This window comes from Dipteris shenzhenensis, chromosome 19, assembly GCF_047967505.1.
Source record: "Dipteris shenzhenensis isolate YYH24624 ecotype China chromosome 19, Dip_SZ_1.0, whole genome shotgun sequence".
NCBI lineage: Eukaryota > Viridiplantae > Streptophyta > Polypodiopsida > Gleicheniales > Dipteridaceae > Dipteris > Dipteris shenzhenensis.
Window position 1 is genome coordinate 13538449 of NC_141614.1, and position 13716 is coordinate 13552164.

At 40.2% G+C, this 13716-nt stretch overlaps 1 protein-coding gene across 1 annotated transcript; it reads right to left on the minus strand.

Annotated features, from left to right (window-relative positions):
- Positions 1–311: 311 nt before the first annotated feature.
- LOC147890114 (uncharacterized) lies at positions 312–6321 on the minus strand. The gene is made up of 13 exons (XM_087390384.1): positions 6150–6321; positions 4557–5596; positions 4334–4423; positions 3994–4230; positions 3659–3880; positions 3460–3571; positions 3187–3375; positions 2701–3032; positions 2497–2606; positions 1998–2116; positions 1737–1795; positions 1063–1158; positions 312–872 (listed from the first exon to the last, which is right to left on the minus strand). Exons 2-12 carry the CDS (start codon positions 5574–5576, stop codon positions 1069–1071), a joined length of 2580 nt encoding a protein of 859 aa, XP_087246510.1. The 5' UTR covers positions 5577–5596; positions 6150–6321; the 3' UTR covers positions 312–872; positions 1063–1068.
- Positions 6322–13716: the final 7395 nt, after the last annotated feature.

Below are 13716 nucleotides of genomic sequence, written 5' to 3' on the forward strand. Positions count from 1 at the left end.
CACATACGGTTAGTTGACGGCTCTCACCATAACTCAATTGAGACATTTGCAGGTTTGGCTAATACAAAGTCGGAGGGGAAATAAAGTTGGGCAAATCCATCCCCTTACAGAAAATCCCTTGCATACCTTCATACCCACTTTCAAACAAAGCCAAACATTCTAGAGAGAGTTCTCACAGAATGCCAGCACGAGACCATTAACGCAAAAAGGACAATCAGAGAAAAACTATACTCTTAGCCTCTACTGGAAAAAGTGCTCCCTTTTACCAAAAGAATTGGCCCTTGTCCTTGTGGGGCCTCACATACGGTTAATTGAGGGCTCTCACCATAACTTAATTGAGATATTCTCAGGTTTGGCTAATACAAAGAGGGAGGGGAAATAAAGCTGAGCCAATACATCCCCTTAAAGAATATCCCTTGCATATCTTGAGACCCACTTTCAAACAAAGCCAAACATTCTCTGCCAGCACTAGACCATTTTGCAAAAAAACATAACTAAAGAAAAACAGACCTCTTAGCTTCTGCTGGAAAAAGCCAAATCTTTCACACCCCGTTGCAGGCCCTGACATTTGTAGCCCTCTTTCCCATTCAGACAAAAGTGGAAGGACTGAGAGTCGAGGAAATCTTAAAGCTGGCATGTCGCGGGCTCATTTAAGAAGGCTATGCTTGCTTTCTAGCAGAACAAAGATTCAGTAGCAAGAAGCCATCTTGCAAATATGAGGCGGCAGAACAACAACAGAAGCAAATAAGTGCTGTCCGGACTCCACCGACCTCCAACTTTATCACCAACTCCCGTAGCATTTCAAATAACTTCGACTTTAAAGCGCTCAATGCTGAAACAAGTCAGGAATCCAACTCACAGATATGTTCAATCTGCACACAGAAAAAAGGGCAGAGGGACCCACATAAGACCAGATATACTGCATTCAAAGTCCCCATCTAAAGGAAGGCAACACATGCACGAATCCAGTAGATCATGACAAGCAATGGCATACTATTTACATCAAATTGAACAACCGTGCAAACGCATAGTTTGCAGAAATAAGGAGAAATCATGGATTACCAAGCCTCAATAGTAAGAGCCAGAACCACCAGGCAGGCCATATCCAGACCCTGGTCGGCCACCATACAAGGATGAGGAATAGGATCCTCCCCTTAGCTGCACAAGCACAACATAATCATGTTAGCTCCCTTCAAAAGGTAGGAAGGCAGTAAACAACAATACTGAAAGCAACCAAAAAAAAGGACATAAATCAATGCCCACAAACCATGGACTATCAGCAAATCAGTCCGTCATTATAACATGAGGGGACAGACCCAAACGCAGTAAAAACTTACAAACATGCAGGGAAACCTACAACAATAAAGGCAAGTATATATACCTTTGTAGGACTAGAATATGTCCAATCATACAAATTTAGATTTTTTGTTGTTCTAAAGACCAAAAATCTACACAGAAAATAAAGGCAAGTAGCCATAGTTTGAGCATTTGTATCCACAGCTTCATTCTTCAGTGCCGATCACATACTACGTAGTTCCCTACATGACACTGAAAGTGGATGCTAATTTGCACCGACATTAAGCATCACACCCCCCCCCCCCACCAGCAACTGTACACATAAGCAGTAATCCCAACTTGGCTGACTCCTAAAATGCATTGGTGGAACAAGCCAACTCTTAAGCACAACAAATCACCAAACCATAAGCAGCACAAAGAAGCAGAGGGTTGACTTTTACCTCTGCTGCACCAGTCATATAATCACCAGCTCCTGACAGCGCGGAGGAGTAACCATGACCTAAAAACATATACAAAAAATGATCTTGAGTTCCTGGAGGAATCTATTTCAAACCAAAAAGCAAGCTTAAGAGACATGTCAAAAGCATACAGACATCTTTATCCTGTGTTCCAATCTCAGTATTCCTTGTGGAGTTATTTTATTGCTTTCCCTACATATCCTATACTTCAATCCAAAGCAAGCTTAAGAGTCGTGTCCCTACTTCCACCCAATCCAGTGCCAGGTTGATCATATACGGACAGTGATGTCTGCGCAACTGAACCACCTCCAAGTGCTGGCAAGGCACTTCGTCCTCCAAGTGATGAGCGTCCAAAAGACGTCCTTAAGGAAATAAAAGATCAAATGATCACATGAAAACAAAAGATAATAAAAGAATCCAATGATCACATGAAAACAAAAGATAATAAAAGTGCTTTAATGTATTTCTAAGAAAATGCATTCCGAAATTCCCAGTAACATGCAGTCCACCCACAGTATAAACTTTGATGTCTATAGACCCTATGTATGAACTTGAAACTCAAATTTAGCCAAGTGAGCATGAGCAATAAGAAATGAGAGGACATTCCCGGATCAATAGCATGTCGTCTGCACATAGGTGGCACAGAGGTGCTATGGTGTCTACTCCTATGCAGACAGATTCACACCCACAGAGAAGGCCAACTTGAACCAAAAACTCAGGGTGGAGGTCCTTCACACAATACCTGACAGAGTCTGGGTAGAGAGAACCACCAACAGGACCCGGATCAGGATACTCGACTCGAGCTCTAGGATAGCCTCTGCGCACTGCCTCGTAATAAGCAGCATCTTCGTCCTGCGTGAGAAGAAGAAAATTTGATCAATGAGGCAAGCCATTACTTAATAATTTACAGGAGTGACCTAAACTTTTAAAACAACCTGTTACTTACCAAGGCAGAGTAAGGTCGCTTAATTCCAGGGCCAGCTTCACCATAGTCAAGCACACCAGAGCCATATCCGCCATCTACATCCCGTCCGTACACTGGACCTCTTTCTGATCTTCGTGAATAGGCATCTTCTCGTGCGGGGCGACCAGAGTAGCCACGTGGTCTTGCAAACCCAGAAGCAAGGCGTACACCTCGAGGCATATAGTCCTCTTTGAAAGCACTATCACTACCGCGTCTAGAACTTTCCCTCGCTCGTGGAGGATCATAGTCGACATCTTCGCGTCTCGAATAACCACCCCTGGCAGCCCCTCTTGGACGACGTGTAGGTCCAGCTCCTGAGAAGTCACTTCAGTGTTAGCAACATCAAACTTTATTTTGAGGAGTCATATTGTGGTGCAATAACTACCAGTAGTCAAACAAACATCAAGAACCATATGAGCCACAGTTTCCAGATCCTAGTAGCTGCAATCTTAAGAGGAGCTTTCATACCAGAAGGACGCCTGTCCCGTGACCTTTCATCCCCAACCTGCATCTTCATAGCCCTTGTCATCTTCTGCGCACTTGCCTGATCATACAAACGCCTCCCACCCCCACGACCCAGTCGACCACCACGAGGCAAGCCTCTCCGACCTCCTCTGCCCCTCCTCTGATCAAAGCGACCACCACGGGATGCCCAGCCTGCAGCATTCAGATGGAGAAGTTAGTCATGAAGATCCTTAAAAACAGGACGCACAGCCCTCTGCCAAGTGCAAAGAGACTCACCTTCGCCTTTTCCCCGTCCTGCAGGATGGCCACCAACAGGATACCCACCACGAGCCCCCTTTGTTTGCTTTTTTCTTGGTGCAGACTTTGCTAGTTCTACTTTCACTTTGACCTGCACAAAAAATGCATTGCAAAGTTTAACAATCCTTTATGCAACACATGTGCATGGTTAGACACATAAATAACCATCTTTCCTCACCTCATTATCCCCATCATGAAGCTCTTTGTCTTTAAGAGCCTCTACACATGCAACAGCTGCATCCCGACTCACATAGTTGATGAAAGCAAAATCACTCCTCTTTGATCTGGGCATATCTCTAGCCAGAACTACACGCTCTATATCACCATATTTACCAAAATGTTCTTTCACCTTTGCTTCATCCCATGAAGAGGGCATACTATCAACGAAAACAGACTTGACCTGCAAGGGGAAGAGTTTACACATGCTGAGACCCTCCCTTACAAGCCCTGTATAATTAGGCTACAATGAAAAGCCAAAGATTAGTCAGCGGAGCAATAACAGTAAGGAGAAACCTTGGCCATGACTTCCTCATCTGGCTCAGTAGGTTCAGCCCATGCAACTTTGGCAGAGCGGTCAGCACCAAATAAAGCATCAGGTTGACTAAGTCGTTTGAACGCCTTCACAGCATCAGAGTGAGTGGCCAATTCTAGGAAAACAAACCCACGATTCGAACCTTCATTCTTAGGATCATCCGTCAAAGTCATCTCTTCAATACCCTCAACTCCATACTCCTTTAGTTTCTCGAGAACCTGGAAAGCAGCCAAAGCAGCTGTAAGCCACCAAATGAAAAACGAACAATCGAGATACAACCACCCAACACTCAAAAATCTAATAGAGAGACTGAGGAACTACCTGCTCACTTTTCCATGTCTTGTTAATATTCCCTACGAACAAGGTATCGTTATCCTCACTGGGCACAACTGCACATTCCTTGCCCCGAATCTGTCCAATTTAACAGGCTCTCAGGACACAAACACACAAGAGCAAGTTTCTGAGCTGTAGCCAAATACATAAGAACTAATATAGATACATATACAAAACAATCACCCTCCACTACAGGAGAAGGCAGAGTAACCTTAGTTCTTTCAAGCTCGGTGGCGGCTCTTTTGGCTTGCTCTACGCTGGCAAAACGGACAAAGGCATACCCCTTATTCTTGCCAGTTTGACGATTCCTTGTCAGGCGTACTTCTACAACCTCCCCGACTACCTCAAAAGCCTTCTTCACGTCTTCATCAGTGGCATCTTTGTCCAACCCGCCTACAAATACCTCAAGCATCTGTCGTTTTTGTCTTTCATTCACTGGCCTCTGTTCCAACAATGCATCGTCATCCTCTCCTTCCCCTTCCTCTCCTTCATCGCCCTCTCCCTCTTCTCCTTCCAGATCTTCCTCTTCTTCCTCGTCATATTCTTGATTATCAGCTTCATTTTCCAGGCCACCGTCGTTTTCCACACCTTCACCCTGGTCCTCTTCCTCCATTTCTTCATCTGCATCTTGAGCTTCCTCCGTTTCCATCTCTTCCTCCTTTCCAACTGCCACAACTTCTATTGCAGAAGTCACATCCACCTGTGACTCAACCTTAACTTGCTCAATTATAACTTCTTTAGATTCTAAGGTGTCCTCTTTTGAAGCTTCCTTGGGCGTCTGTTCAGTTAAGTCTACCAGCTTGAGTTCTTCCTTTACTGCATCGACAGACTTCACTTCGGCAAGTTCTTTGCTGGGATCAACTTCAGTTGCTTTCTTCCTGGGAGTGGCAACTTTCTTCTTTGCAGATACACATTTTGCTTTAGGAGTCTCTTTGGGCTTCTCTGCACCTTCAGCGGGTGCCACACTCGCATCAGGGGCATCTACACTCGGGACGTCAGGCCTGATGTCAATCGGGATAGATTCAACGGACTTAACCTCCTCCATAGCATGAACAGGCTCAGATTCAGGCTCCTGCTCCTGCTTCTCCACTTTGCCTGAGGTCGCCTTACCCTGAGATTTGGGCTGCTGCTCCTGCTTCTCAACTGCAGCAGCTTTGACAGCCGCAGGCGAAGTCTTCGATCCCTTCTTGGCGGGAGGTGTATTCTTGGCTGCATTTCGAGTCGCCCGCATCGCTTCTGGCTTTTTTTACGCTAAAACCCAAAAGACGGCAGAAATATTAATTCAAGGATCCAATTTGTCAATTCATCTCACAACAGTGTAATTAAATAACGCGCGAGACGGTTTCAATCCGTAATAAGTACACGACAAACGAAAGCTCAAAGGAAACCGACATAAAATATCGGGACAGAGGCCTGGAAAATATAATGTTTCCAGAAACCCATTGAAGGAAAAGAACCTAAGTCAGCCCTATTAAAAAAACATCTACAGAGAGATGTTCTCGAATGTGCATACAGCTTGAAGATAGACAAGCGGTGAAGACAGAGGGAAGACAGGCCCATGCAAATGGAAATACGAGGGCGGGGGATGCAATTTGGAGTCGTAACGCTAAATGGCGATACAAATCTAGGAAGAAGCAATAATTCAAGAGCTGGGAGAGAGCAGAGACGAAAAAAGAAGCGAAGCGAGCCCGGAATGCAGGAGACGAGACTAAGAAGAAGAGGCAGAGACGAAACTGAACAAGAAAAGCGAGCGAAAGAGGCAGGGATGGGAAGAAAGAGAAGAAGAAGAGCAGAGAGTACTTACAGAAATTGGTGTCGAGCTTGGAAGGGAGGAGGAAGAGGAGCAGGAGGAGAGCGCCGGGAAGTAGGAGAAGAACAAGTCGAAAACCCTAGAAACTGAAGCTCAGACAGAGCTCCCTCCAACGGCTCTCAGACTTTGCCTCATCATTTACTATATACGCCCCAAAAATATGGCCAATAAGAAGATCAAGGATGTTTATACCTTTACGGTTTGCCCTCCCATCACCTCCCTTGCCTATGTGGAGTTTTTTTTGTTTGTCAGGGGGAGCCTTAGCGACCAGGAAGCACAAAATCACCCTTTTTTTTTTTTTTTTGGGTGCGCAGAACAAACCAGAATTGTATTATGGAAAGAAAACGGAAATGTACAAAGAAAAGAAAACGGCTGCCTTCAGACAGGCATAAGCAGACACAAAGGCATTTACAACCAAATAGAGCTTAAGCATTTCTAGCGAAGTACAGACATTTATTTTATTTTTTGCTTCTCTAATATTCCGTGATTGGTGCGTAGTTGGAAGCAGTGATTGCATGCGAGTCGATGCATGCAGTCATGTATCGTGGATATTTCCTGTTCACTTGTTCCACCAGACCCAACGTTGCTCTCATTTGTCTGATATCGCTCATCTTCCGCCTCATGATTTCCACCGCTCTCTTCTCCAAAAATCATAGTTCGGCGCGCTCCTTGGACTTTCAACTCACAAGCCTCGAGCCGTGGCAGAGTCATTTCCTTTTCTGTTGCTTTCTCCTCTGCTACGGCCTGATTGGATATCATCAGTCATAGCCTCGTCATCTTCTCTAAACTCATGATTTGCTCTTCTAACAGAGTGGATGTTGTAGAGTGCTGCATGAAACTGCAAATATGCAACCCAATTACTCTAGTACGCTGCCATTCTCTCCAATTTTAATACGACGTCTATCATGATTAAGGTTCCTAATTCCTTTTTCAACATTCTTTGTATGTGCGCAGTCCATCCGCACTCTTGTTTTGAAGCTTTATGATCAACGTGCACTCACCCAATGGAAGGATCGAGCGACACGATGGAAACGGACAGTTGCACATTCGAAAAGGGTGAACATTCGTCTGTTTTTTGTCTTCTCTTCGCTTCAAACGTCTTTCCTTTCCTTTCAATGTGATAATATTCTTCTGATTGTCTGCAGGTCTAGCGAAAGCCTGCCCTAAACTATTGGCAGCTCCTGTGACACCGATTCCAAAGAAATGTCTCGTCCCCGAAAGTGGAATCGAATCTTCCAAGAAACTCTGCAAAGTTCCCGCTAGTGAAGCTTTCATACTGTTGATCAATTCTTGTATTGTTTATTGTACTTCGATTAACTTACGAACTCTTGAATTCGACGGTCTATCCCGAATCGCATCAACATTTTCGAGTTGTCTTTTTCTATCCCGTTTCCTGTTCTCCTTCTATCTTCTTGTCACAAACGATTGACCAGTAAGCATGGACTTACTCTACTCGCAAGATCTCCCTCCTCTCATATCTCACGACTCGGTGTTTGTCCTCCTACTTATAGTTTAGGACCTTCGTGGTTTCCTCACCCCACTCTTCTTGTAGCAGTTATGACCCCAAAACCCATTGCATGAGAAATGCGAGCGAGACGTGTTGATTGGATTGTTTTCGGCAGTTCATTATTGTTTGAGGCACTTGGCGATTGCCAACAAGAAGCTGATCATCACCAATAGAAAGTTCACTCCTGGTCTTCCAAATGCAACCTGAGGACTTCGGTCTTCTTCTACTGAAATTCAGCAAGGCTGATAATAAGGATCGAAGCCTCTCTTGTCCTTTCTTTCTCTGTCTCTCCCCTTCTTTCCCTCAGTTCCCCAAGCTATTTGTTTTCATGCTATTTCTTTTTCGTCATAATCTCGTCTAAAGTATGCATCTCAGATATACATTCGCACAATGTCCTACTTAAAAATCAAATTGCATACCTTTCTTCTTAGTTTCAATATTCTAATCATTCAAGAATTTATTAGTTGCATTTTCCTCTTTCATTTTCATTTTTCCTTCATTTTCTTTAAAGTGAAATAGCATTGACAGCTATTGATTGTAGAAGTTGATTGTAGGTGCATCAGCAACTTCAACATATTCTTTTATGAACAAAAGCGCTTCTCCGCCCATGCCCAAGTCAACCCCTTCTATTTATGCATCTCCAAGCAAGACACCTAAAGAAAATCTCTTTAAAAATTCCCCTATCAAAAAAAGCCCACGGCGATCCTTGAAGACTTCATTTCAAGAGGTGGCGCAAGAGGCATATGCCCAAGGTTTGTTAGAAATATTACTTTTGTTTTGTTCTATTTCAATTTTACAAATACTTGTCTTTGCCTTCTTCTTTTTTTCTCAGTGAAGATGCTCGTACAAGAGAACCCGAGTATGTTTATTTTAAATCAACTATCACATCTTATGTTCAATGCAAATCAAAAGTAAAACGGGAAAGACATGTGATGCAACCAGCCCATTCTCCCAAAATAGATGTTAATGATGTTATAAACATTGACTCAGATTGAGTCAAGACTATCGTTTGGTATTTCAATTTTATTGTATGGTTTGCTTTTGAATGCTTATGTAGTGTTTTCATGAGATTTTTCAAAAAAACAAAAAAACATTAAGTATAGCATTTGGAATTTATACTTTTTAAATTTTGTTTTGGCGTTTGTATACATCATTTTGTTAAAAATTGTATTTTGCTTATTATGTTAGATGTTCTCACAAAGAGAGAATTTATTTTTGGTTTTGTACTTAATATATATAATTTCCAATGTTATTTATGCTCTTGATTAATATGCATCTTTTTCCAAAAAGACAAATAATTTAATGTAATTTTGTGAAGACCAAATTATTAAGACATGATAAAGTAGCAAATTTTAAATATAGATATGTTATCATGAGGGGATTTTTCATTTAAAATGAAAACTTATACTTTTTAAAATTTGTACTTGCAGCAAGCAAACAACTAATTTGCAAAGAAGACAAAGATGAGGTGAATTCATACAATCTACCTAGATATCCTTCAAAGTTTGTGCCCTCACCGCACAATGTAGCCATTGCAAAAACAATCATTCCTTCTAAAGAAAATTTTGGAGGGGGGGTAAATTCATTGATCTCATTGAACATAACTCAATTATCTGATTGTGCAACTCATAGATTTGTTTTTGAAGGAAAATTACTTTGTAAGTATGGTACTTATAAAGTGATAAATCCAAAGTATCCCACTTACTTGAAAGGAGATTTCACGGATAGGTATTGTTCTCACACAGTCACATTGCTCATACCAAATGCATACATTCACCAATTTGTAAACTTGTTACAAATTGTCCAGAGAGTTTTATAGAATAGAGGGGGCTAGTGTTGTACCAAGGGGTAATACGGAAGGTGCGACATCTAAGTTCTCCTTGCTTCTAGATGCCACAACTTGCATTATTAGAGGAGAACCACTTGAGGGAAACCTTCGTTTTCTACCTGACCACTCATTGAGCACATATATACTTTGGGCATCTAAAATTGTCAATTTCCACAAGTACACAGTTGCAAATGTTATGGGGACAATTGCAATTATGGTAATCAAAGTTGCAACTGAAGAGGGAATGGGGGACCAGATTATGATGAAGATAAAGTAGCAATAAGTTGACTTCATAGCACTTTTTATTTACTTCTTTCCATCAAATAGATTTGAATTAGTTGCTATTGTTAAAATTAAACTTTTACGACATTGCAACTATCATTTGTGAATGAGAGAAAAGCCACTCTCACTCAACTCATACAAGAATTCAATGAAGAAGTAGTGGTTATGTACATTCTCAAAAATGTGTCCTTCTTGAAGGCAAAAGGAACCATTTGTGTCTTTGACTTTACAATACTAGCAGATGTTCCTAATGGTCCCACAAAGGATGATTTGAAGAGTGCATTTATGAGCCAAGTTTCATGCTTGGGTTATGAAACAAAGGTAAGGACTTCCAAATATTCAAGTGATTTAATCATGTTATTGCCAATGTTAACAAATGTTTTTTGTTGACACGGGTGTTTGGTATTCTACACTTTACAAATGTAAATGCCGACTTGATCGACCACGTTTGTGAGGCTTGCGGGGGTGTTTGAGTGAGTAGGGATCTGCTCCATCCGTATTGCTATTCATGCCAGAGCCCACAAACCATTGAGCTAGTTCCTTCTCTTACAGGCGACATTGTTCAACGTGGAGGTGAACAAGTGCCTGTCCATATTAGAGGGCCATATATTGACATTGTTCTTGGGTTGACTTATCCCTTCCTGCAGCTATACGAGGAAGACTTGATGATGGCTAGGAGTAACTCAAGACTACTAAACCTAGTGGAAGCTTCACTATTAATAGCTCTGGCTATGTTATTGCATTTGATGCAAATGCATGATGTACACCTTTCTTTATGAAATACAATTCAATCTACATTTTCACATGCAAGCCCTTCAAACTTTTACTTAAAATTTCATTGGAAATTGAAACTATACTTTTATAAACAAGATGGACATTACTAAACTTCTTCTTCAAAAACATCTAGTCCATAACGATAATTTCTTGGATTCTCATCCAATGAATACAAATGTTCTCGTATGCCTCTTGCATTTCTTTCCAAGTCTTGCATATGAACAACTACTTAAGACTCTCTTTAACAACATTTCAAAAGAATGGGAAACAATAAATATGCCATGGCACACGTTCACTTCCATTCTTGGAAATTATACCTTTACAATTGAAAATTTTGAGAAGTGGTCTCGTAATTCAGCTTCATCTCATGCATTAGTTATGGACATTCTTCAATGATATCACTTTATATTTGGATCATCTTTTGCTCTACTAACATATGATGGAATTAAGCTTTCAAAGAAAAATACAAGATAATCCTTGCACTTTGCTAATAAATGAAGCATCTAATGGTTGCATGATTGAACCATTGATACATTTAGAAGCCAAACGTACTTACAACAAATGGTCTTCACAAGAGGAGTTGCTTCTTAAAAACCTTATTGCACAAAATCCTATGCTCTCAACTAAAGAAATAGCTACTTTGTTCTCAACCAACTCTTTAGAATGCAAACACAACAATAATACAATTATTAATAGAATTTATAAGTTTCGTGCAATTGTCTTACAACCACAAACTTTTCCTTTCAAAACAACTCAAACAATAGAAAAATCTACAATTCAACAACACAAAAGAGAAAAAGAAAGATTGTTTCATATGAGCAACAGTATTTCAAAAAGATATTGGATACTCCAACTTTCCCATGCATATGTTGCGGATGCTTGAAATTTTGAAATAAAATGATTAAAGTAAAGCTAGAAATTCTAATATTTCTTCAAGCAAATGAAATAGATGTCTTGAGCAATCAATCATGTATTAGGTGGTCCTGTGCACTATGCTACAAAGACCTTAAGACTTAAAAAATTCCACCTTTCTTTTTAAAGAACATGAAAATGGTTCCAAAAACAAAATTCACAAATAATCTAAATGATATTAAGGCACGCTTAGTTTCAATTAGAATACCATTTGCTCAAATTCAACAACTATCATATGAAGGTCAATATGGATTACAAGGAAGTGTTGTCAATGTTTTTGCTGACGTTGATAGAAGACAAAGAGTATTGCCAAGATTTCTAACTACTTATGATACCATTGTTGTAGCACTGAAGTGCAAACTTTCGTTCAAACATAATTACATGAGCGGTGTCATACGACCAACATTTACTATGCTTGCATTAAAAGAATTATTGTCAAGTCCTTTATACAAACAAAACAACGTTCGTATAAATGATCTTTGGGAAAAACATGTACAGCTCACTCAGGCTACTGAGCACATAAGTGAAAAACAAGAACAACACCTTGATGAAACAATGGAAGAACAACACCTTGATGAAACAATGGAAGAACAACTTCTTACAGATACTTTAGTCCACGGCATTTATACATGCCAACAAGTTGTTGACTTTGAAGGACAAACCATTGAAATTGCACCTTCAGAAGGGTTTTCGCTGCTAAGCATCTTCAAAGACAAATATTGTAAGGAACTATCATTTCCTAAACTATTCTTTGGAAACCCACGATCGTATAGCATTCCTAAGCATATCTCCTACCAAGACATCGCAAGGTGGGAGCTCACAAATGTAGACCATTGATTTGCTTTTTCTATAGAAAACCTTTTCTTCAAAACAATGAAAATTTTAGTGAAACAAGTTCTATCATCATCTTGGGTTCGCATGGGAAAAGCACAAACAAAAGGAATAGCACTACAAGCAAAGGATGCTCTCTTAGATACAAACATTGAGAAAATTCTGCATTCAAACATAGGATACGAAGACTTCTCACACCTAAGAACATCAATAGACTACAAGCACTACCTTTAAAAAAACCTTTTGGCAATGCTTAGACAATTAGGCCCCCAACCTCCTTTGTGACACTATTAGCAGTGGAAAAACTATGGGAACCATTAATCAAAGCCATCTAAAAAATAAGATTGGACCCGGTAGAGGGAAATACAGATTCACAAACAGAAATCGCAACTTGATTCGAGCAGATCCCATCACCACATCTCAATATTAAGTCCACAAATTCCAAGCACTCAAAAAACTTATAAGAAAAGATGATAGCATTCTCAAGAAAGTTAACGATTTCTACTTCGTAACAGAATTCCAAAATAGAGGTAGCCAACATGATCATGGACTTTTGTGGATTGACAATGCACCCACTTTTGGAATATCTTCTAATAATGAAATAGAAACTTTTGTTGACTAATACATTTCGACAAACATTTTGCTTTTCCCATGTGATAAAAAAGATAATCAAGTACACAAACATCGTAAAACATGCTTCAAGAAAAAAAATGAATGTTGATTTGGTTATCCTAGACCACTTATGTATAGGACAAAAGTCTTACTTCCATTACAACATGAGCTAAGAACAAATAATCTTAAAAAACAACTTCATTTAATTAATTCAATTTTACTACAAGAAGATACACAAACATTAGACTACAATGCATACTTGGAAACTTTAAATATGACAGAAGAAGAGTACATTTTTGTCCTGCAATCATCTATTTCACAACCTACAATATTCTTAAAAAGGGGACCAAAAGACATTTACACCAACTTCAATCCTACTCGACTTATGGGATGCAAACACCGATATCCAATTCATTCTTAATCATCATGGTGCAGCAGCCTATTGTACATCTTACATGACAAAATTGGACAAAGAAACAACTCTAGGAGTTCAACAAGCACTATCACAATGCATCGACTCCAATGCACCACCTAACAAATGAATAAGAAGAGTGGGTAACACAATCTTGAATACTCAACATATAAGTTCGCAACAAGTTGTATATCTAGCACTATCCTTACCACTCTCCACATCAACAAGGCAATTTCAATACATTAATACAATCCACCAGAGAAAGAACATTGCTACTAAAGCGTAGGGAGCAACTCCAACACCTAAACCCCGAAAGCACAAACATTTTCTTCGATGACGTTATTGCAAAATACTTGAAACGCTCAGAAAATCTACACAACATTTTGCTTGGCCTCCTTCATTA

What these genes read in the sequence shown, in the direction of transcription:
- LOC147890114 (XM_087390384.1), bottom strand. Translation starts at nt 5,576, where the DNA reads ATGCGGGCGACTCGAAATGCAGCCAAGAATACACCTCCCGCCAAGAAG. An exon ending in AGACATGGAAAAGTGAGCAG is followed by an intron (nt 4,231 to 4,333) that starts GTAGTTCCTCAG and finishes GCTGCTTTCCAG; the next exon opens with GTTCTCGAGAAACTAAAGGA. An exon ending in TTCATGATGGGGATAATGAG is followed by an intron (nt 3,572 to 3,658) that starts GTGAGGAAAGAT and finishes TTTTTTGTGCAG; the next exon opens with GTCAAAGTGAAAGTAGAACT.